At 58.2% G+C, this 23,229-nt stretch overlaps 1 protein-coding gene across 2 annotated transcripts in view; it reads left to right on the plus strand.

Moving 5' to 3' along the window:
- Positions 1 to 1,804: 1,804 nt before the first annotated feature.
- CARS1 (cysteinyl-tRNA synthetase 1) overlaps positions 1,805 to 23,229 on the plus strand; it is a 43,075-nt gene continuing 21,650 nt past the window's right edge. The window contains exons 1-7 of one of the 2 annotated variants that reach the window (XM_057726889.1): positions 1,805 to 1,882; positions 10,052 to 10,300; positions 14,235 to 14,326; positions 15,004 to 15,092; positions 15,879 to 15,975; positions 16,348 to 16,446; positions 17,274 to 17,423. In XM_057726889.1, coding sequence (XP_057582872.1) covers positions 1,858 to 1,882; positions 10,052 to 10,300; positions 14,235 to 14,326; positions 15,004 to 15,092; positions 15,879 to 15,975; positions 16,348 to 16,446; positions 17,274 to 17,423 — 801 coding nt within the window. In that variant the 5' untranslated portion in view covers positions 1,805 to 1,857. The remainder of the gene's footprint in view (positions 1,883 to 10,051; positions 10,301 to 14,234; positions 14,327 to 15,003; positions 15,093 to 15,878; positions 15,976 to 16,347; positions 16,447 to 17,273; positions 17,424 to 23,229) is intronic. The other variant, XM_057726890.1, reaches the window with a different exon arrangement.

Consider the following 23,229-nt stretch of genomic DNA (forward strand, 5'->3'; position numbering starts at 1 on the left):
CGTGCTGCGTGCCAGGTGCTTTCTGTGATCTTCTTCTCACAGCTCTGGGAACTACCCCATTTTACAGGTTTAAAACACAACAACCCGAAGCTCAGAGAGGCTAGAAAACATGCCCCGGTCTCAAGGCTTAACCTGGTTTCCCCACTGAGGCCAGGAGACCTACCCGTCCTGAGCACCTCCCGGCTCGTGGCTGGGTGGCATGGGTGGGGGCAGGGAGGGTGGACGTCAGCAGATGCTTTATCCACAGGGCTTCCCACGTGCCCGGGCTTCCTTGGTTCCTTTTCCCAGGCTCATTGGCTCCAGTCATGAATGAGCAAGAGATACACCAAGAAACCCAACAGGGGGTGGCCAGACCTTGGCCTCCTGACTGCTAGGCCTGCTCCCTTCTGGGGGATCATCTGGGCTGGCACAGGGCCTCCCAAGTTGTGGGCCGTGGGGTGCCGCCCGGCGCCCAGCCCTGGGGGCAGGTGGACACACTCTAGGACAACACCCCTGGGAGAAGAGTTACAGGGGATGCTCCTCGTCCTTCCAGGCATGTAAACACACTCTCCCTTTTTGTGGGGTTTTTTTTTTTTGGCCATCAGTAAAATCTATTGTGAATTCAAACATGAGGTTCCAGAAAGGAACTGGTAGATACTTATGGGATTTATTAGACTTGCAGGAAATGACACGACAAGGGAACCCCAACATCCAGGAAATTTAGAAGAGCTCCTCAGGCAGAGGAATGGGCTAGCGAGGGACGTTTCTATTTTTCAACTCACGGCTGTCCTCCAGAATATGGAGCTACATATATGTTTGCAAAATATAATAAACAAGTTGGTTGCTGAAAATGTCTCAGGTAGGTATGCAGGGTCCTCCCAGTAAACGCTTTTTTGGCAGAGGCCTGCTAGGTTAAGCAGTGTCTTGGATGAGTAGGGCCTAAACTTCCTTCCCAGTTCTGATCCCATGGGAAACTTCATGGTCCCAGCTGGGGCTGTGACCCTTATCCAAATAGATTCTATATAAACTTCTCTCGGGGAGGTCTGCTCTGCATGGAAGCAACAGTGCTTCTCTGCCAGGGCAGGTCACTCGGGGTGCTGCCGGTGGCCAGTGTGCCAGAGATGGGATTCCAGGGGACTGCTGGTTGCACTGGGTGGGCTCACATTCCTCAGAGCCTCTCCCCAGGCTCTGCGGCCAGGACAGTTTGGGGGTGGTCTTTTTGCCCCCACGCACTCCTTGATCTCAGAGTCCCTGTGATGTCTCCATGCCCTAGGGCAGGGCGTGGCATCCCCCAGGTGCTTCACAACTGTGGACGAGCCCGTGGCTGGCAGGAAACCCGCGGGCCACGCTGAGTGGCCAGAGACACTGCTCCTTACCTGGCACTGGGACCAGCCTGTCCCATCAAAAATGGGCAGAAGCCTCTACTCAGTATTCTGCAACGACCCACATGGGGAAAGGATGTGAGAAAGAATGGATACATGTGTGTCACCGCATCACGTAGCTCCACACCTGACACCAACACAACACTGCAAATCAACTATACTCCAATATAAAATAAAACCTGAATTTAAAAAAGGGCAGAAGAAAAAAACAAAACAAAAAAATGGGCAGAAGACCTGAACAGCTGTTTTCCCAGGTCTCCTCTCCTGCCCCAACGCGGAAGGCGGAGACCGGGAATGCGCAGGGGCCGCGGCAGCAGCGCAGCAGGCACTACGACTCCCGGCATACCGCGGGCCGGCGGCGTCCCGGGACCCCGGCGGTTGCCTGGCGACCGGGCGTGTCCCGGAAGGCGGCCCCGCCGGGGCGGGACTTCCGGGGCGGTGGTTGCATCAGATTCTGGGAAGCTGTGGGCGCCGCCGCGAGTGTGGGAACCCAGCGATGGCAGCTTCCTCCGCGGAGCCCGGTGAGCGCGCGCGGCGGGGGCGAGCCCGGGCGGAGGGGCGACCCGGAACGTGCGGGGCACCGGGTCCTCGAGGGGCGGGACGCGACCCCCGGCTCCCCCGGCGGGCTTAGGTCCTCCTGCCCCCGGGGACGCGGGCCCTGCCGAGGCCACCCCCTGCCCAGCCGCAGCCCCGTCCTGGGGTCCTCCAGGTCCCCTTGCGCCCCGACCCCGGGAGGTGGCCCTGCGTTTCCCCCACCGGTCCCTGGGCCGGCCCTCACCCCTCCTGCCCTGGACGTTGGGCACGGGCACAGCCTCAGGGTTCCTTGGTTTCGGCCCAGCCCGCGCAGCCCCCGGCTTGGCACTTAGGGAAATGGGGCCGAGGAGGCGGGTCCCCGACGCACCTGAAAGGCTGAGGCTTTCATCTGCGGCTGCAGACAGTGGCCGCTGCGAGCTGCCTGGTCCCCGCGTCATTGCCCCACTTTATTGCCGTCTCCGAGGTTCCGTGAGCAGCTCGGGCTCTGCCCACGGGTCTCTCGTGTCACCAGCCGGTAGACCAGCCGCCCACAGGCAGCCTCCGAGGAGCGCTGGGCCCTTGCCCACTCTCCGGCAAGCCAGACGGTAGACAGACCCGAAGTTGTCCCCGGATTCCCTAGACCTTCCTCGGGAGGCAGTCTCAGGGTGTAGCTTTTATTCTCCTGGCTGCCGGGTTAGGCTGTGCAGGCCTCCCGGGCCCCCTGTGGCCCCCTTGCTCCCGGGGCTCCAGGCGGGGAGCTCTGACCACCTGGAAACCCGGTGATGTGGGAGGCCCCTGATGACAGGGCTGTTGTGGTACCCACCTGCCAGGCACCTTGCATTCCACCCAACAGGTGTGCCTGGATTCCAGTACGGTCTCCACCCACCTGCAGCCTGGGCCCTGGGCCCTCAGGAGTCCACCCAGCCTCCGGTAAAACGGCAGCGTGGTTCACAGCCCAGTCTCCAGAGGGGGCCTGGCTGGGGTCCCACCTCTGGTCCTTCCTCACATGCAACAGGGTACCAAGTCCCAGCTCAGAGGATGTAGTGGGCGTTAAAGGGGTTGGCAGAGGTGCGGGATTTAGAGGAACCCCTGGCATTAGATGGGTGCCGTGTCCAGGTTGAAAGCCCAAGTGTGTTTCTTTCTTTCTTTCTTCTCCCCTTTCTTCCTCCCTTTCTTCCTTTTTCATTTGGGAACATAGATGACATATTTGGTTTCTCGTTTTTTAAATTGTTTCAGAACTTCAGGTTTTCAGAGCCTTGGTGTGAATTGGCCTGTTTCTGGAGACTGACACATGAGTTAGGATGAGACCCCATCTGGATGTCTGGGCATCTGGATGTCTGGGCATCCGTTAGGATGTCTGGGCAGCTGACAGGTTTTCCTAGTCCTAAAATGTAGGGCCCCATCTCCTAGCCTGCACTCTCGCCTAGAGAATACGTCCCCTGCTCTAGCTTTACAGCCTCTGCACCTCCCTCCGTCACCTACACCCCATGTCTAGGCTTCCCCCAGAGGCAAGAACCTATGACCCTCCCCTGAGGAAACAGGAAATTCAGTGAAATGGTGAAGGCTTCATATAGCCACTAGAGTTACAGATATTCTTGGTTTCTGGGTTCTGAATACTTTTTATTCTCAAGGTTGGACTCATGGAAAGTGACCATCTTTCCAGACTTTTTAAAGGAGACCCTCATTTAGAATATTCTTCCCATTTCTGATCATCTTCCTTAAATTAAGTTGGCTCAGAATGTCCGTTTGGTCCCCTACAGTGCCACTGGGGTTGAAACTTCTCCTTTGTAGCTTGAACATGAGGCCCGTTCCCGGGCCCCATTTTTTTGGAAAGACGAGTCTCATCCCTGAGGACCCCGTGGTGGACAGAGCATGTTTCAGAGGCCTTGCCCTGCTGGTCGGGCCTCTTTGGTGGCTAGGTGTTAGGTCACAGTTGCGGTTTAATTTTTTATAGACTGTAATTCAAAGGTTCTTGGTAATAACAATACAGGAGCAGTTTTCTCAGCCTGTGTCTGTGCTGAATGCATCTGCGGGGGGTGTGATCCTCAGGGCAACCCTTTGTGGTGGATGCAGCCCTGATCTTCCTGGGCAGGCAGGAAGCCTGCGGTTCAGGGAAGCTAAGTGATTTGTCCAGGGTCACACAGCTAGCCAGGGCCTGGGTGACTGCCTTGCTGCCTTTGATGACTGTTTTCAAATAAACACCAAGTGCCCCAATTCCAGAGTCTGTCAAGGCAGCTAAGAGGAGCAAGCTGATACCTGTCTCTGTGTCTCCCGAAGGATCGTGGAATGTACATATTTGTGGACCACAAATAGTTTGCTCCTCCCTGAACTCGTGTCTCCTGGTGTTATATTGGAAGAGGTGTGCGAGCTCGCACCTTCGGGTGGAGATGACAGTACTGCTGCCAGTGCAGGCGGCTCCCTGCGGCCAGGGGCCATCGGACCCCCCTGCATGTTCTCCTGGCATCCTAGGATGGTGCTCCTCGTGACCAGGAAATGGCACGTGAAAGCGTCACATCTGCTATTTCGGTGGGAAATTATCCCGGAGGGGTTCAAAATAACTTACGTAAATAGACCTGTCGCTTTATTTATTCAGTAGACGTGCTGTGGGCACCGGCTCTGCCGGCCACTGCTGGGCCTCGAGGTGCAGCCTGCCTGGAGGAGCGTGCGGCCTTCCTGCGCTCTCCGTGCAGCGGGGCAGGCTGGCCGGAGCCTAGAAGCCCAACGCCCCCCCAAGCTGCATAGTCTGTTCCTTCCTCGGTCACTTGCCAGTGCGCATGCTACCAGGCGGCCTGAGTCCGCGGAGGTGGTTCCGGGCCCAGGCCCCTTCCGCCTCTGGCCCCACAGTCTGCCGGAACCTCGGCCGAGCGCTCCTCTGCCCTCTGCCCCTTGTGCAGGGTGGAGCAGGGGCAGTCACGCCGGAGGCGCTGCCGAGCCAGGTCTGCGCGCGGCTGTGGGCATCAGTGTACTGGCCAAGCCCAGGCCCAGAGCCCGCAGACGGAGGGCCTGCGTCCGGGGAGCCCCCTGTGCTGTGCTCATGGAGAGGGCCTGGCTGCAGCGCAGGTAGGGAGGCTCCCGAGAGGAGCTGGAAGCCGAGCCTGGAGGAGGAGGGGGAGCGGGGCCTGGCAGAGAGCACGCCTGTGCTCAGCCCTGAGGACCCACTGCATTGCTTTCCAGCAAGTTCCTGAGGCCAGAGGGTGGAAGAGGGCTGGGTGGGCCTCGGGCAGGGTCTGCAAGGGCCTTGAGCGCATTTACGGAATTTGGGTCTTGTCTTTGAGTTCTGGCAAGATATGTGCCCCCTTCCCTTGTTGGACTGAGGCAGGGAGACCAGGAACGACCCAAGACGGTGGTGACCAGTGGCCTGGGCCGCTGGCAGCGGTGGCTGTGAGAAGTGGACAGGTGCAGTGTTTGCTATGGGGAAAGTGGCTGTGCCAGTCCCCAGAACCTGCACCCAGGTTTGGGGGCGAGACATGATGCCTGGGGACACCCAGTGGCAAGTGACAGCTGGACCTCGGGGCTGGTGCTCAGGAGAGAGGTGGGGGCTAGACAGAGCCTGTGGCACGAGGCCCTCAGTTCTGGGAGCGGGTGGCATTGCTGTCAGGTACAGGAGAGCGGGGGTGCACGCACCTCTCTCCTTTCTGAGATTCGTATTTGGAGGGTATGCGTTCGTTCGAGCGTTTCCAATCCCCTTTCTGAGAGCCACCTGGGCAGGCTGGGAATTCCCCTAGTAAAAAAAAAAAGCGAGCCTGAAGAGGGACCCGGGGGAGGGGCAGCTGCAGGGGGCCCAGGGAAGCTGGAGGAGCCTTTGCAGAAAGAGCCTGATCCACAGGGCCAGGTGCTGCCAGGGCCTGCGAGGCCTTCAGTAAGTGAGGGAGGGGTGCAGACCCTCTCTGCGCCCAGGGGGGTCTTCAGAACAGAAACAGACCCAGCCTAGGAGCTTAGGAGGAAGGCAGGCCTGCGGGGAAGGGGTCTGCGTTTCCGCAAGCCGCCTGGGGGTTCTCATGCCCTGGTGCAGGGCAGGGGCTGAGGAGCAGGACACGCTCACTCCAGGATCTGATTCTGAAGGTCTCAGGTGGGCCTGGAACAGGTGCTTCCAGGAGCTGGCGGTGCTGCCCTGTGCTGGAGCATCTCTGAGCGGGAGCCTGGCTGGAGCAGGGGAGGGGGTGGGAGAAGGCGGGCTGGGCTGTGGGCCGCGGGTGGGCGGAGAGCAGGTGTAAATGCTGATGGGGAGGAGCTGTGGGAGGTGACGGCTTGGTGTGAACTAGGTTCCTTACCTGGTTCTTGCGTCTGTGCGAGTTCAGTAAGCGTTTTCTGTACTGTGATGACCATGGCCCACGTGTAGGGCCTTCCCATAGTCAGAAAGTGTGTGTCCTGCGTGGACCTGGCAGTGGGCGTGGCGCTGGGGCTTGCTGTCTGCACGTGTGCGGTGGGGGGGGCCTCCTTGGGGAGGCCAGCGTGGCCAGTGGGCATCCCATTCAGGACCCGTCTCCTCTCATCTCGGCACCATGGGCTGATAGCCAGACCGACCGCAGTCTGGCGCAAACCCACAGCCACTTGAAAGCTGACCTATTTTTAAATTTGTTTTCTCAAGTTAGCAGCTGCCACCGTGACCCCGTGACTGTCGCCCTCTGCCCCACAGGCTCCCTGCTCCAGACGGGCTTTTCAGATGCGTGTGTGATCTCTGGGTGAACTCCTCCAGGGCAATTACAATAGTAATAATACGAGAGCAATTAAAATAATGATCATGGCAACTGCTGGGCGCTGGCTGTGTGCCCGGCAGCACTTCAGACAGTTTACAAGTATGATTTCATTAACGCTCAACAGCTTTGCGGGGCAGGTGTGGTGTGAGCCTGTGTTACCCTTGAGAAGAGCCCGCCCGGCGATGGGGGGGTGCAGACCCTGCTGAGCCCTTGTCCCCTGAACTGCTTCATGGGCGCTGTAACGCCATCGTGTTGGCAGCATGTTTGACAGGTTTTTCTCATCACGAAAGTAGCAGGCACTGATGGTAGAACATGTGCGTGGCGAAGAAGAGGGAACTGGAATGCCCCGGGTAGCCAGCGTCGCGGGCTGGCAAGTTCCCGGCGGCCTCTGTTCCCTGCAGTAGTTGCGGAGTGAGGGAGGTCTGTCTGTCATGGGGTACTTCTGTCTCCTGGGAAAGTTCGCTCTTCTGGTGGTAAAGGGACAGTGGGCCTGGAAGACCACGTGGCTCCTCAGAGCGGGGCTCTCACCTCTGCTTCCTTCCCCTCCCTCCTGCGGGCTCTGTCCCGGCACAGATGGCCGCACCAGGGGGCTGTTCGGAGACAGGGAGACGAAGCTTGGAGGGTCAGGGTCAGTGTTGGGCGACCAGCTGCTGGAGGGCGGCCTGGCCCGCTCTGGAATGCCCCCCCCCCCACTCTGTCCAGCCTCTGGCAGGTCTTCTGACTTAGTGTTCGTGAACTGAATTTTCTCCATCACAAGAAAGGAGCACACTTCCCAACTCCTGACAAGCGGGCACGGCTGCTGGGGCTGGTGCCAAGTGGAGCAGGGTTCCCTGGAAGGAGGACACTGTGCCAAGGAGTGTATGTAGGTCAGGTTTCCCAGTGCCCAGGGCTGCCCTGGCAGGGGCTGCCTCCTCCTTCTTGGGTGGGAGAGTGAAGTCCATTCAGAGAGAGGCCAGGGCTGGGGGCACAGACCTGCCTGGCCTTCCTTCACTGTCTCAGAGGGCATCTGAGCCCTGGGGCTGGGTCCTTAGAGCCACCCTCTGGGGAAGGAAGGCGAGCTGCGAGGCACTGCTCTGGGGCCCTCATGGGTTCCCCAGGGCCCCCGCGGGCACCTTGGGCAGGAGGGGCTGCCTCTGTGCCCCTCTTTGCTTCCTCTGACGCCTCCAAGAACTGGAGTGAACAGTAGCTGCTGCTTCTTGTAGGTGAAGCCTGGAACAAGAGCAGCGCCGCCTGTGGGTGTGTGCCCTGGGGCAGCGGGGCCCCAGCTGTGCCACGACTGGGTTAGAAGCCTCCACCCTGGTGCCCGTGTCCTGGCGCTGCCCAGGAGAGGCTTACGAGGTCCGGAACAACGGGCGCTGGCTCCGCGGGCAGGCCTGCGCTGCAAGATCCACTGCCGCTCTTTTGTTCAGATTCATGGAGCAGCTTCAGGACGCTGCAGGCTCGCCTAGATGCTGAGCGGATGGTCGGGTAAACTCCACGGGGGCGGTGGCGGGGGGCAGACAGTAAAGCAGGGGAGTGTGTGTGTTAGAAACAAGCTCTGTGGGGACAGAAGGCTGGGGGGGGGCCTTGGAACAGGACCCAGTGGAAACGGTGACACCCATGGAGCCCCGAGGAAGGGAGGGAGGCCGGCCATGTCTGGGGGAGCCTTCCAGGCAGGTGGGAGTGGGGGCATGAGGGGTGGAGGCGGGAGCCGAGGTCAGAAGGGTGTAGGGGGTGCCCTCCTGGGCCAGGTGAGGCCGGGCTTGGGAGGACATGGGGTCTAGAAGAGGAGATGGGCCACTCTGGCCTGCGAAGCCCGGATACCAGTGGGGGCGCCTGCCTCCCGGGGTCCAGGCGACAGAAGGGCTGGGCCTGCTGTGGCCGCTGTGGTGAGGGGGCTGGGCTCCAGGTACATCTGAAGGTGGAGACCCGACTGTCCGATGGAATGGCCTTGTCTTTTCTGAGGGTGCTGTGTAAAGGGCAGAAGGGTGTTCCAAGCCGTGCGCCTCAGGGCCCTCCTGGGCTGGAGCCCCCCAAGTGCGGTGCGCTGTGGTGCCGTGCGGTGGGCAGGAAAGCAAGCCGGCCTTCCTGGAAAGCCTGGTGCCCACACCTTTCCTGTGGATGAAGAGGTCGGGGTTCAGGAGGTCCCCGAGAAGCCAGCCTCTGGGAGGCTGGGCCCTGGACGGTCACGGCTCCTCCCTGGGGCACCCGAGGACGTTGGGAAATACTGAGGCTCTGGTCCTTCTGTGGCTCCTCCATCTCACCCCTGTGCCCGGGAAGGCAGCTCCGCCCTGGAGGAAGGGTCTCCTGCGGTGGAGGCCGTGCAGCAGGGCCTCATGGACGCAGCTGCATGTGCTCTTTGCTGTCTGTTTGCAGGCGTCCTGTGGGCTTGGTTGGGGTGAGGTTCCTGTTTCTGTGCCAAGCCTGGTCTGTGCCAGCCCACGTCTCCTCCCTGCTTGGAGCCGCCCTGCTGTGGGTCCAGGACGTGACCCAGGGACCTCGTGGGGTCAGGCAGCTGCTCCGAAGGGCTGCGGTGTCAGGGTGTCTGCCCTGTGCCCGGGGCGAGTGAGGGGCCAGGCTTATGCTGTCCCACTCGGAGCTGAGTCCTGGGCTCAGAGTGTGTCTGTGTGGACGAGAACGGGTGCTGGGCCCTTTTCACAGCCCGTGGGCTTGGGGACCAGGCTCCCTCCCGCAGCCCCAGGGCCCGGGCCGCCTGCCTGCCTCTGCCCTGCTGCTTCCGGGGCTGGGTCTGCGCCCTCCACCTGGTCTCCCACATCCCCCCCAGCAGGTGATGAACACACCCAGACACTAGTTCAGTAGCTGGAGCGGTGAGCACAGGTTTTATCTAGGGAGCAGGGACGTGGGGAGCAGGAGCGAGGAGGGGCGAACAGACTCAAGGGCGTCAGTGCCTTTGCTGCCTGTGCCTGCCGTCTGGTCCTCACGCAGGCTGCGATGCCGTCCTCCCACATCCTTCCTGGGCATTCCAGGGCAGAGGCGTGGCCTCAGGTCCCTGAAGAGGGGCAGGTCTGTGCCAGGTGCTGCTGGACAGTGGGCTCTCAGGTTGAGCCTCCTGTCCTAGGAGCTCGGCCTTGGCCACTGGAAGCCTCACTGGTGCTGCGTTTGGGCAGCTGTGCGGTTCTCACGCACCGCCTATCACCCACCCAGGGACTGGTCAGCACCAGCCCTCCTGGCACCCAGTGCACAGAAGGGGGGTGTGTGTGTGTGTGTTTCTCTTTAATTGAGGGGAAAATCACCAGCCATGATGTTAACCATTTTAAAGTGTACAGTTCAGCGCATTTAGAACACCACCCCCTCTGTCTAGTCCTAGAACACTTCATCCGCAGCCTGGAACCCACTGGCAGCCACTCTCCACCCCATCCCCCAGCCCCAGGCATCGCCTGTCGTGGACGTTTCCTACCTGGGGGGGTGACCCCGGGACCCTGTTCTCCGGACTCTCCGCGGCCTCCGGCCCCGCTGACGTGCGTGCCTCTGTCACTGCAGCTCTCGACTACAGGTCCATCCTGAGCATTAGCGATGAGGCCGCCAGGGTGCGGGCCCTGGACAAGCACCTCAGCACACGTAGCTACGTCCGCGGCTTCTCCCTGTCACAGGCGGACGTGGACGCCTTCCGGCAGCTGTCGGGCCCTCCCGCCGACACGCAGCTCTTCCACGTGGCTCGCTGGTTCAGGCACGTGGCCGCGATCCTGGACGGCCCCCAGGCCCCAGCCCCGCCCTGTGGGCTCCAAGCAGGTGAGTAGCAGAGCGGCTCCCCTCCCCATCGGCAGCCCCCCGAGGTCAGCGCCCCGAAAGTGCGAGGCGCCCACAGGGAGCCCACGGGATTGGCGCCCATCCCCGCACACAAGCACGCAGCCCGGGGGGCCTGCCAGCGACCCCCAAGGGGAGGTTAGGTCGGCCCCCGAGGTTCACGACCCCAGTGGCTGCTGTAGCAGAGCCTCTGGGGTGGGGAGACCTGTGCCCGCCGTGGGGCCGGCCTTGGCGGTCAGCTCGCTCCTGACCTGGCTCGGGTTTGATTGGCTTCTTTTCCTTTACTCCTTCCCTGAGGTTGCAGGGTGTGTGTCCCCCCGACTTAGAATTCCTGGCTCCTAAGGCAGTATCCGTGGGCATGAACTCTTTGGAAGCCAGAGAGAAGACATTTCTGGGCTCTGAGATGAGATGACGCTCACAGCTCTGGCCCCTGCCTGTTGTGTGGGGTATCTGGCCCCCGTCATTTCAGGGTGCTTCCGGAAAGTCTCTGGGCCTTGTTCCTGGGTGGTCTCTCCTCTCATGAATCGAGATGCTTCTCCTGTAGCTGTTGATGCCCTCGAGCGGCCGGCCTTCCGTAGGTTGGGCTCACACCCCCTTCAGCGACGGGGGTCCACGTGCCGTCTGGGTGGTCCCTGCTGGGCTGGGCAGCCTTCAGGGGCCTTCTCCAGATTCCTTCAACTGGGACATTTGGACCGTTCCCCAGCGCCTGCACCCCTGCCTGGTCTCTGCTGGGTCCCCCTCTGTCGTGGGCAGAGGTGGGGGGGGTGTTGGTTTTCTGGGTGATCCTGCAGCAGACGCCCCTTTCCCAGCATAGGCGGGAGCCTTGCTGAGGAGACCATCCCCTCTCTGTGCCTCCAGGCGGTGACCCAGGGGCGTTTGTGGTGGCAGGCACTTCTCTCCCAGGGCTCAGGGGTCAGCTTGTCCCCCAGGTCCCACCTCCCAAGGCATGGCCTCCAGGGGCAGAGATCAGAGAGGATCTGGGGCTGCAACCTCTGCACAGCCTGTCTGGTGTTCCATCCGGCGCACCTGCGGGGAGAGTGGTGCAGGCGAACCTGAGGGAAAGCGCATCTCTGCCCTGCCAAGGGGGGGCCTGCGGGTCCAGTGGGGTGCAAGGGAGGCACCTGGACAGCGCCAACAGCACTACCCGCCTCCTTCCACTTTCAAGTCCCCGCCGTCACTGATACCTGCAGGGGACCGGCAGGGACCCTGAGCAGCAGGGGACGGCGGGTGGGCTGGCGCCCAGAACCCTCAGAGCTGGGGTCCCGGCCAGTGGCGAGCATATGCCCCCCCACCCCTCGTGTCACTGGCCCGTCTCTGACTTCTCTCAAGCTTGTCCTGGGCGGCAGTGCCCCTTCTATCCCCAGTGCCCCGCCAGCCTTCCCTCTGTTTCCCGCTGCTGCTCGAGCCCCCCGGGTGGGCATCCCCTCGGCACCAGCGTGCCCACGGCTGGCTTGTCACCGTCCTCTGTGTTGGCCCAGCCTAGGTCCCTGTGCCTCCCCGTGGCCACGGGCCTGAGCTGCCCCAGGGAGCCGCTCAGACACAGGAGGGCGACCAGGGCTCTGCCTGAGCCGCCTCCCGCCTCTCCGTTCCTCTTCCCGCCCCCTTCCCGTCTTATTGGCCTCCTCTCTGCGGCCCCAGCACGGAGGGTCCACTGTGCTCAGGGCCTGGCCCTGCTGTGTGCTGTGTCTGGAGCACCTCTCGCCCGGAGCAGGGCTCAGTCCAGACAGCTCCTCTCTGCCACCGGGCCCCCCTTGCCCCATCCCCCTCATGCCCCCGCCCCCCTCACCCCCAGGAAGGAACTTCAGGGTCTGCTGTCACTGAGGAAGGTGTGGGCCTGTTTGCGGCTGGGCCAGGGCTGCAGGGCTGTGAAGCTCTCTGCCACCCCCTCCCCCCTCCCCGAGGCTGAGGTGCGCACGGCGCCCGGGTACCTGGACGCTGGCTGGTCTCCCGTCTCCCCTCGGCACCCCCCCGCCTGGAGCCTCGCTCTCGGGGGCCCTGAGCGCGCGCGCAGGTTGTGTTGTCAAGGGTCGGGGCTTTGTCTCCCCTCAGTAGCCGCGTGCCTGGGCGGGGCTGGGGTGCTGGCGAGCAGGGCGTGTGCGATGTCTCGGGCGAGGCTGGGGGTCTGCGCCGAGTGGCGAGGGGTCGGGGGGTGCCCAATGTGAGGGGCAGGGGAGCGCGGAGGGACTCTGGTGACGGTCCCTTCTTGCTAAACCGAGGGTCCCCGGGTCGTGTCTCCCGACTCCCCCTTTGGCAGGTGGGGATTGCAGGTGCTGGTTTCCTTGAGCTGTCACCGGCTGTGGGCCAGTAGCCGCCACCCTCTGGTGTCCTGCTGGCCGGGCTCCTCTCACGGCTGTTTTCTCAGATGAGCCTTCAGTCCCGTGGACCCCGAGCTGCCCCCATCCCCCCTGCTCAGGGTGAGCACGGTGGTCATCAGGCTCGTGTCGGCGTGTGGGCAGCCCTTGCTGGCGTCTCCTGTCGTCCCAGGTGGCAGCTCTGTCTTTGTGTCAGGAGCTGCAGCATCTGAGCAAGGGAGGGGTTGATGGAGTCATAGACGGGCAGATGCTGCGTTTACAGTGAACCCCTGGACTGCAGCTGACCTCAGGAGACCTTGAAAGTGCTAGGGGCCTTGGGCTTGGCCCCCTGGGAGTTGCTGGCCCTCACCTGGGGTGGGAGCTGCTGGGTAGCGCTGTCTGTCCCCTGCCCCGTGCGCCGCTCCCCTGCTCACCTGCACACGTGTACACACGGGCGCGCACACACGTGTGCGCAGCCACCTCCCCATCAGTTACGTGCATCCTCTGGGTGGCACCTGGCCGGGCTCAGGACTGAGTTCTCCGTGACCCCTGGGGGAGCAGTGGGCGGTCATCTGGTGGCCACGCGGGACATGGATTCTGTGCTGGGAGGAGGGAGAATCGCTTTGCAGACACAGAGGCAGAGGTGGGGGGTGGGGGTGGTGCTGAGAGTGTGCGCCTGTGCCCGCAGGTGTGCAGGTGGCGGGCAGCCCGTGCTGGCTCTGGGACAGGCTGGGGAGCATGGGTGGGCTCCAGGTGCAGGAGCAGCGCCTTGGGGGTGATTGGAAAGTCACCAGATGCCCAGGGGTGTGAAGACTCTGCTTGGTGGCCCTTCCCGGCCCAGGGACGGGGCCACACCCCTCCAGGCTCTCGGGGCGCCGACTGCGTAAGGCCTGCCTTTCATCCAGCGGGAGGTGCGGGCCCACGAGCAGCCGGGACCGGAGGAAGAGACGGCGGTGGTGGTGGCGGGAGGAGGGAGGAGGGCAAGGCTGCCCGGGGACCGAGACTGGAGGAGGCTTGGCTCTGTGAGCCCCTGACCTCAGCATGGGGGGGACCCAGGGCTGCTCCCGAAGGCCTTCAGGACCAATGTGGAGCCGTGAGTGTCCGCGTCACAACTCGCGTCCGGGAGCCAGCGTGTCGCGGGGGCAGGGGAGACCAGGACTGAGTGGGGAGCTGGCCACTTGCTGATGGAGATGGGGGTGGGGCCGCAGGCCATCCTGCTGACTGTCCGTGGCCACGAGCTCGCAGCCGTTTCTGTCCTGACCTGGCTCCCGCCCCTGGAGGTGCCCGCGTCCCGCGAAGCCTCCATGGAGGCCGTCCTCCTGGGGTGGGGCGGGCACTTGAGAGAGTGACCCGGTGCATTACGGTCCGGGTGTGTGGCCTACCTGTGTGCGTGTGCAGGGCCCGCGCCTCCTGTGGCCCCTCCAGCCGTGTCGGGCAATCTGTGCTCGGGGCCGGCAGTGGGGAGGCCGGCTGTGATGGGCCTTCTCCAGCCCCGTGGGGCTGGGGCTATGGGATGTGCTGCCGCTCAGACATGAGCAAGCAGAGCTGGGAGGCCGCAAGTGACACTGTCAGAGTCCGGTGGTTGCCCTTGTCCAGCAGGTGACCCAGCTGTGCTCTCTCCCTGGCAGGCAAAGGCCGGCGCACACAGCCCCCATGGTCTCCTCCAGCTGGGTCCAAGCCGTGCCAGCTGCGCCTGTACAACAGCCTGACCCGGAGGAAGGTAGGGGGCCTGGGGGGCAGAGGGCAGGGTGGCTCTGTAGGACGCCTAGGCTGGTTGGTGCATGGCCTCTGTGTGGCCGGGGCAGGGCTGTCCTTGGAAGCACACCTGGCATGCCTCGGGGGGCCTGTCTGTCAGCTTCCTGGCTCTGGGTACACTTGGGGCCAGGCCAGGAGCCAGCGTGCTCTCGCAGGGGACATGCTGGCAGCTGATGTCACAGTGCCAGCCGTCGTGGACGTAGTTGGTGACAGCGGCCCCTGAACGGGTCTGAGACCGTTGGGCCGTCGGCGGGAGGCCTCACTGTCTAGGCTGGCTCCTCCAGGAGTGCGGAGCCCAGGCATCTGTGAGAGGAAACCTCCCTCCTCACGTTGTTTCTGGGAGCAGTTGCAGGGCAGTCCCCGCGCTCAGCTCAGAACCTGGCTGTCAGCAGGGCCTTGGTGAATGGAAGCTGCTCTTGTTGCAGCAGCAAAAACCGGAGCGTCCATCTCCTTGACCCCCAGCCTGGGTCCATGAATGGAATCCCAGGGAGGGAGAGGCTTGCCACCAACCCAGACGACTGACTTTTCAGTAAAACTAAGCAGTGCCTGTGGAATGTGTATGGACCGTCCGTCGTTGGTGGCCGGCGTCCTGCACGTGCCTCCTGCATCCCTCGTGACGTCATTCCTTCATTTCCAACCAAGGACGTGTTTGTGCCTCAAGACGGGAGGAGGGTGACATGGTACTGCTGCGGGCCCACCGTCTACGACGCCTCCCACATGGGACACGCCAGGTAGGGCCGCACCTGGGCGCCGCTGCAGGGACCCACGCTCTGAGGGGAAGCTCAGCTCTCAGCTTTTCCTCTTACTTTTTTCTTTTTTTTTTTGAATTTATGTATTTATTTTATTGGCTGTGTTGGGTCTTTTTTTTTTGCTGTGCACAGGCTGTCTTTTGTTGTGGTGAGTGGGGGCTACTCTTCGTTGTGGTGCACGGGCTCCTCATTGCCGTGGCTTCTCTTGTTGTGGAGCACAGGCTCTAGGCGTGTGGGCTTCAGTAGTTGCAGCACATGGGCTCAATAGTTATGGCTCACGGGCTCTAAAGCACAGGCTCAATAGTTGTGCCGCACGGGCTTAGTTACTCTGCAGCTTGTGGGATCTTCCTGGAGCAGGGATCAAACCCGTGTCCCCGGCATTGGCAGGTGGATTCTTAACCACTGCACCACCTAGGAAGCCCCTCCTCTTACTTTTAAGATGAAAAAGTTGCATTCCATCAGTACTCTGTATTCACTGTAGAAGAAGTAGAGAGTCCAAATGATCAAAGAGAAAAAGCCCCCACAGCCCCGATGTCACCCTCCTGGACTCTGAGCAGACACGTTGCTCCGTGTGCCTGGAAGTTCCTCCTCACCCACAGCCCCGGGGTCCCCGACACCCAGACCTGCGGCCGGTGGGCGGTGCCCCAGCCCCGCAGTCACGCCGGGGCGGGCCTGAGAGCAGTGGCTGCCGGGGGAGATGCCAGGGACCTCTGAGCCCCGGTGCCACGATGGGGTGCGTGCAGCAAGGTCTGTCTTCTGTTGCTCCAGGTCCTATATCTCCTTCGACATCCTGAGGAGAGTGCTCAGGGATTACTTCAAGTTTGACGTCTTTTACTGCATGAACATCACGGACATTGACGATAAGGTAAAGGGCGTTTTCAAGGTTACGTCTTAAATAGAGTGGACGGTCCGAGGGCAGACGTGCCTTTGGGTGAGTTAATGAGGTGACCTTGGCTTGGGCTCGCTTGGCCTGACGCCCACTGTTCGGAGCCCCTCTGGGACTGTGTCACGGTGACGCACGTGTTCCGCTGTTGGGAACCTGGGAAACGGCACCAACACCCGGTGCTGCAGGGAAGGCACCTGTCGTGGTGCCTGGCGCTGCCAGGAGGCCGGACCTGGCTCCACACATCCTGGCACCGGGTGGGGGGGCATCGTGGCGGGGTGGGGGGTGTGGGCGTGAGCTCAGGGCTGCCCAGCGCTCTGCACAGGGAGCCCCGTCTGTCTCCTCTGCCTGCAGATCATCAGGAGGGCCCGGCAGAACTACCTGTTTGAGCGGTACCGGGAGAAGCAGCCCCAGTCAGCGCAGCTTCTGGAGGACGTGCGCGTCGCCCTGCAGGTGGGCCCCTGCCGCTCCCTGGTCCCCACGTCCCCGTCCTGAGCGCGGGGCTGTCCTTGGCCAGCTTCACAGCGTGTAGGGTCACGAGGTCTTGGTCGCGGTGCTCCCCTGGCCCGTGGGAAAAGCCCCCGGGACAGACGCACATGGGCGGGGTGGGCGGTGGGTGACCGTCCCTGACACAGGAGAACCTCGGAACTGGTCCCCGCGGTCTGTGCTGACTCGTGACTTTTCTGCGTGGACCTCCAGCATGTGACCAAGCTTCTTACATGGGTGGCGCTGGAAGTTTCTGAAATTATATGAAGAAATCAGTTCTCTCCAGTTCAGCATTTTCGTTTTGAATAGACAGTGTTACGAATCTTACTATCTTGTGGTGAGGTCAGAATAAGGTATTCTATGCTTTTTAATGATTACTGGTTTTGGTAATTACAGCAATAATTGCTGTTGTGCTCATAATGTTTTATCTCTGGAAGAAAAAGTAGGAATAAAATCGGGGCTTAGCAATCCTCTAGGCAGACGGGGGGCCTGCTGGGTGGTGGCGCCTTCATGGTGGCACTGGGTCCCCAGGGGACACCTGTGTGTCCCAGGCATAGCCTCCGCACAGCTGCCTTGTGCCCGGTTCACATCGGAGACGGAGGCAGCACCAGGACTGCCCGGGGCCTGGTGTCCCTTAGCCGTCGCCTGCCACATCGGAAGGGCCACTCTAGGGACACCGACGTCTGTGTCACCACGGGTAGTGGGCAAGACTGGCCTCTTCCGCACGGAGTCAGCACTGCCCACAGGGTCCTGCTGAGCGGGCGTAACAGGTGTGACCTCTCCCACACTTGCAGCCATTCTCCATGAAGCTGCAGGAGACCGCGGACCCCGACAGGAGGCAGATGCTGGAGCGCCTGGAACGCGCGGTGCGGCTGGCCGCCGAGCCACTGGACGAGGCCGTGCGTGCCGGCCTGCCCGCGGAGGAGCTGGAGCAACGCGCGCAGGTGAGGCTGAGGTGTGTCTCGCTGGCCCCTCGCCCTGCCCCCCGCCTCCAGGTGAACGGCAGGTGCTGCAGGACACGAGCACGGGCTGCTTACGGTGGCTCTGCGACTCTCCGGGGACGGCATCCCATGTTTGTAATGGCAGCACCTGGGGGGAGAGGTGCCAGCTGCACTGAGCTGTGGGGCCGCCGAGCTTGAGCCTTCCCCGCGGCCTCCTGCCCCTGAGGACCCGGGGTATGGACGATGCCCGGCCTCCCTCCCTCCCCCCGGCCTGAGCCGCCTCCCATCCCTGCGGTCCTTGGTCCTTCCCCTCTGCGCCGGCGCCACCTGCTGGCCACCTGTGGACCACCAGAGGGACTGCGCCAGGGAGGGGGCCCCAGGTGGGGGTGCAGCCGTGGGGGATGGGGCGCGCCTGCGGGGCCCGTCCTTGTGGGGCCTCGCGTGGCAGGATGCTTGGTGCGCCGGTCCTGAGCTTTGTCCCAGGTCAGGGCGCAGGGCTCTCCCGCGGCTGTGCTCCTGAGATGGGCACACGAGCTGGCTGTCTCACTGCTCTGGACGCCGCGGGCCCAGCTGTCCACTTCTTCTCCTGGGAAGCTGGTTACATTTCAGTGTTACCAGCAACGATGCTGAGAATTGTCTTCCCAGCGGTTCCAGTAACATCCTTTTTATTAACATTGTGGTAAAATATACGAAACATACAGTTCACTGCCTTAACCTTTTTTAAGCACGTGCACATTGTCGCGTGAATGTCATCACCGTCCATCTCCAGGCGTTTTTTCCCAAAACTAACACTGTGACCCCATGAAGCACTCACTCATCCCGTTCCCCAGCCCCGGGCCCCCACTGCCCTGCTTTCTGTCTCTGTTCCTCTCCCTCCTCTCAGGACCTCGCGGAAGTGGGACCACACAGCATTTGCCCTTTTGTGACTGGATTATTCCATGTAGCAAACTGTCCTCAAGGTCATCCACTCTGTAGCCTGTGTCCAAATATCCTTTCTTCTCGAGCCTGAGGACTGTTCCATCGCGTGGATGGACCGCATTTTGGTGTCCAGTCATCCTTTGATGACCATTTGCGTTGTTTTCAGCTTTGTCTACTGTGAGTCACGCTGCTGTAAACATGGGTGTGCAACCATCTGTTCGAGTCCCTGCTTTTAAGTTCCTTTGTGAGTACACCCCCAAAGCGGGTCACACAGCCACTCAACATTTACTGTCCTGAGGCACCGCCCTGCACCTGTTTTCCAAAGCAGCACCAGGACTCCAGTGTCGTCACATCTTGGTCAACCCTTGTTATTCTAGTTTTTCTGACTTGGCAGGACGTTTGGTCCATGCCAAGAGGTCCTTGAAGTTTGGTCCCATCCAAAACATCTGTGGTCATACTTGCTTCATGCCAAGTGGTTTTAGATAGAACCACACTTCAGAGAGCTTTTGGTGTGGACCAGGCATCTCATGGACCAGATGTCTTATATGTAAATGTATCTTTCTCCTAACACGCTTCCGGTGTCCTGTTAATTTTCCTACACACCAGCACTTCGTGTTGTCAGATTTGTTCCTTTCTGCCCATGGAATGTATACTGTAAGGTGGTGATTACTGTGGTTTGAATTTGCGTTTCCCCAGCCTCTCCTGAGACTGAGTATCTTTTCACATGTTCCCTTGCTGGCCGTAACTCGACACATACATCTTCTGCCCCATCTTCCACTGGGCTGTTTGTCTGACTGCAAGCAGCCTTCTTTTTCCCCGGAGGCTAATCCTTTGTCATTGGAATGTGTTGCAGGCGCCTCCTCCTCCTCTGTGGCTCTTCTTCTCGTTTACTTTTAATAACAGAGTGTCTTAGTTTTAATGCATTCAGCTCCATCAGTTTTTCCTTTTATATTTAGCATTTTTGTGTCTTAAGAAATCTTTCTTGCCCTGAAGCTTGAATATGTTCCCCAGTATTTTCTTCCGAGGATTTTAAAGTTGCACAGTTCACATTTAAGTCTTTGATCCCCCAGAATTAGTGTTTGCTAAGTCGTGGGAGTGGGCATCCAATCCCATCTCCCCCCACCCCAAATATGGGAAGCCCCCGTTTCCTCAGGGACCTACAGCCCCCCTGTGTCATGTGTCGGGTCTCAGCTCTGTGCCATAGGCCAGGTTATCCTCCCTGCATGCGTTTCACCATGTCTGTCCCTGGTGCCTGGACAGGCCAGAGGCCTCGCCTGTTCTTGTTCTCCAGGCATGCTCTGAGTGCTCCTCGCTTGTCCAGCCCCAGCAGGACACTGTTGGGATTTTAGATATTATATCAAAGGGTCATTTCAGAGTGCCACCTCCAGCTATCTTTCAATTTCATCAAAAATTTTTTAAAGAGTTTATTATTTTAGAGCAGTTTCAGGTTCACAGCGAAACTGACAGGAAGGTACAGAGGTTTCCTGTGTACCTCCCCCTGCCCCGGCCAATACACACAGAGCTACATCCACCGTCAGCGTCCCCCACAGACTGGTAGGTTTGTTACAGCCAGTGAACCTGCACTGACACATTGTCGTGACCCAGAGCCCACGGGACACATGAGCGGTGTTGTACGTTCTGTGGGTTTGGACAGATGTGTACTGGTACATGTCTGCCCCTGCAGTCTCACACGGAGCAGTTCCCCTGCCCTGAAAATCCTCTGTGCGTCGCCCATTCATCCCTCCTTCCCCCAAGCCCTATAACCACTGGTCCTCTTACTGTCTCCATAGTTTTGCCTTTTCTGAGTATCACAGAGGTGGAATCATGGAGCACGTGCCTTTCACTTCATCATGTGAATGTAAGGTTCCTCCATGTCTTGTCTTTTTTTTTTTTTTAGCTTTTTATTTGTTTATTTTTTACAATAAACTGCATATATTTAGAGTATACAATTTGGTATCCCAGTCTCCCAATTCGTTTCCTCCCCAACCCTCCCCACTTTCCCCTTTGGTGTCCATATGTTTGTTCTCTACATCTGTGTCTCTATTTCTGCCTTGCAAACCAGTTGATTTGTATCATTTTCCTATAGTCCACATATATGTGTTAATGTACAATATTTGTTTTTCTCTTTCTGACTCACTTCACTCTGTATGACAGTCTCTAGGTCCATCCATGTCTCTAAAAATGCCCCAGTTTCATTGCTTTTTACACCTGAGTAATATTCCATTGTATATATGTACCACATCTTCTTTATCCATTCATCTGTTCATGGACATTTGGGTTGCTTCCATGTCCTGGCTATTGTAAATAGTGCTGCAATGAACACTGGAGTGCCATGTGTCTTTTTGAATGATGGTGTTCTCTGGGTATATGCCCAGTAGTGGGATTGCTGGGTCACATGGTAGTTCTATTTTTAGTTTTGCAAGGAACCTCCATACTGTTTTCCATAGTGACTGTATCAATTTACATTCCCACCAGCAATGCAAGAGCATTCCTTTTTCTCCACATGCTCTCCAGCATTTACTGTTTGTAGATTTTCTGATGGTGCCCATTCTAACCAGTGTGAGGTGATACCTCCTTGTAGTTTTGATTTGCATTTCTCTAATAATTAGTGATGTGGAGCAGCTTTTCATGTGCCTCTTGGCCATCCATATGTCTTCTTTGGAGAAATGCCTATTTAGGTCTTCTGCCCATTTTTTTATTGGGTTGTTCATTTTTTTGATATTGAGCTGGATGAACTGTTTATATATTTTGGAGATTAATCCTTTGTCTGTTGATTCATTTGCAAATATTTTCTCCCATTCTGAGGGTTGTCTTTTCGTCTTGCTTATAGTTTCCTTTGCTGTGCAGAAGCTTTGAAGTTTCATTAGGTCCCACTAATTTATTTTTGTTTTTATTTCCATTATTCTAGGGGGTGGATCAAAAAAGATCTTGCTGTTATTTACGTCGAAGAGTGTTCTTCCTGTGTTTTCCTCTAGGAGTTTTATAGTGTCTGGCCTTACATTTAGGTCTTTTATCCATTTTGAGTTTATTTTTGTGTATTGTGTTAGGAAGTGTTCTCATTTCATTCTTTGACATGTAGGTGTCCAGTTTTCCCAGCACCACTTATTGAAGAGGCTGCCTTTTCTCCATTGTGTATCCTTGCCTCCTTTATCATAGATTAGTTGACCATAGTTTATCTCTGGGCTTTCTATCCTGTTGCATTGATCTATATTTCTGTTTTTGTGCCAGTACCATACTGTCTTGATCACTGTAGCCTTGTAGTATAGCCTGAAGTCAGGAAGCCTGATTCCCCAGACTCCGTCTTTCCTTCTCAAGATTGCTTTGGCTATTCGGGGTCTTTTGCGTTTCCATACAAATCATAAAATTTCTTGTTCTAGTTCTGTGAAAAATGCCATTGGTAATTTGATGGGGATTGCATTGAATCTGTAAATTGCTTTCGGTAGTGTCGTTATTTTCACAATGTTGATTCTTCCAATCCAAGAACATGGTATGTCCCTCCATCTGTTTGTGTCGTCTTTGATTTCTTTCATGAGCGTCTTATAGTTTTCTGAGTACAGGTCTTTTACCTCCTTGGTTAGGTATATTCCTAGGTATTTTATTCTTTTTGTTGCAATGGTGAATGGGATTGTTTCCTTAATTTCTCTTTCTGATCTTTCATTGTTGGTGTATAGAAATGCAAGAGATTTCTGTGTGTTAATTTTGTATCCTGCAACTTTACCAAATTCATTGATTAGCTCGAGCAGCTCCATGTCTTTTCATGGCCTGATAGCTTGTTTCTCTTTAGCGCTGAGGGTTACTTCATCGTCTGGGTGGGCCACAGTGTATTTATCCATCACCCACTGAAGGGCGTCGCGTTGCTTCCAAGTTTTAGCAGTTATACATAAAGCTTCTATAAGCATCCATGTGCAGGTTTCTGTGTGGACGTAAGTTTTCAACTCTTTGGGGTAAATACCAGGGAGCATAACTGCTGGATCATATGGTGACAGTATGTTTAGTTTTTTAAGAAACCACCAAACCGTCTCCCAAAGTGGCTGCACCGTTTTCCATTCCCACCAGTGATGGTTGCAAGTTCCTGGCACTCCACGTCCTCGCCAGCCTCTGGTGTCATCAGTGCTCCAGATTTTGGCCATTGGAATAGTGTATAGAGTGTCTCGTTGCTTTAGACTGCATTTCCCTGATAACACACGATGTGGAGCATCTTTTGATACTTACTTGCCATCTTTTTGGTGTCTGTTAATGACTTTTTTTAATCAGGTGGTTTCCTTACTGTTGAGTTTTGAGAGTTCTTTGCATATTTCCGATATCAGTCCTTTATCAGGTGTGTCTTTTGCACATCGCTTTTCCCAGTCTGTGGCTTGCCTTTTCATTCTCTTGACAGTGTCTTTCGCAGAGCAGAAATGTTTACCTGTGATGATGTCCAGCTTGTCAGTTCTTTCTTTCCTGGATTGCGCATTTGGTGTTGTTGGGAAGAGTCATTGCCCAACCCAAAGTCATCTAGGTTTTTCCTATGTTATCTTCTAGGACTGTTGTAGTTTGGCATTTTACATTTAGGTCTGTTCCATTTGGAGTCAGTTTTTTTTTTAAGTGCGTACAGTCTGGGTCTAGATTCATGGTTTTTGCATGTGATGCCCAGTGGTTAAGCACAGTTTGTTGGAGACTTTTTGCTGCGTTGTATCCCTTTTGCTCCTTTGTCAAAGATCAGTTGACTGTATTTATATATATGTATATTTAAATTTGTTTATTTATTTATTGGCTGTGTTGGGTCTTCATTGCTGCACGCAGGCTTTCTCTAGTTGTGGTGAGCGGGGGCTACTCTTAGTTGCGCTGCACAGGCTTCTCTTTGCAGTGGCTTCTCTTGTTGCGGAGCACGGGCTCTAGGTGCGCAGGCTTC

This window comes from Hippopotamus amphibius, chromosome 3 (assembly GCF_030028045.1).
Source record: "Hippopotamus amphibius kiboko isolate mHipAmp2 chromosome 3, mHipAmp2.hap2, whole genome shotgun sequence".
Taxonomy (NCBI): Eukaryota; Metazoa; Chordata; class Mammalia; order Artiodactyla; family Hippopotamidae; genus Hippopotamus; species Hippopotamus amphibius.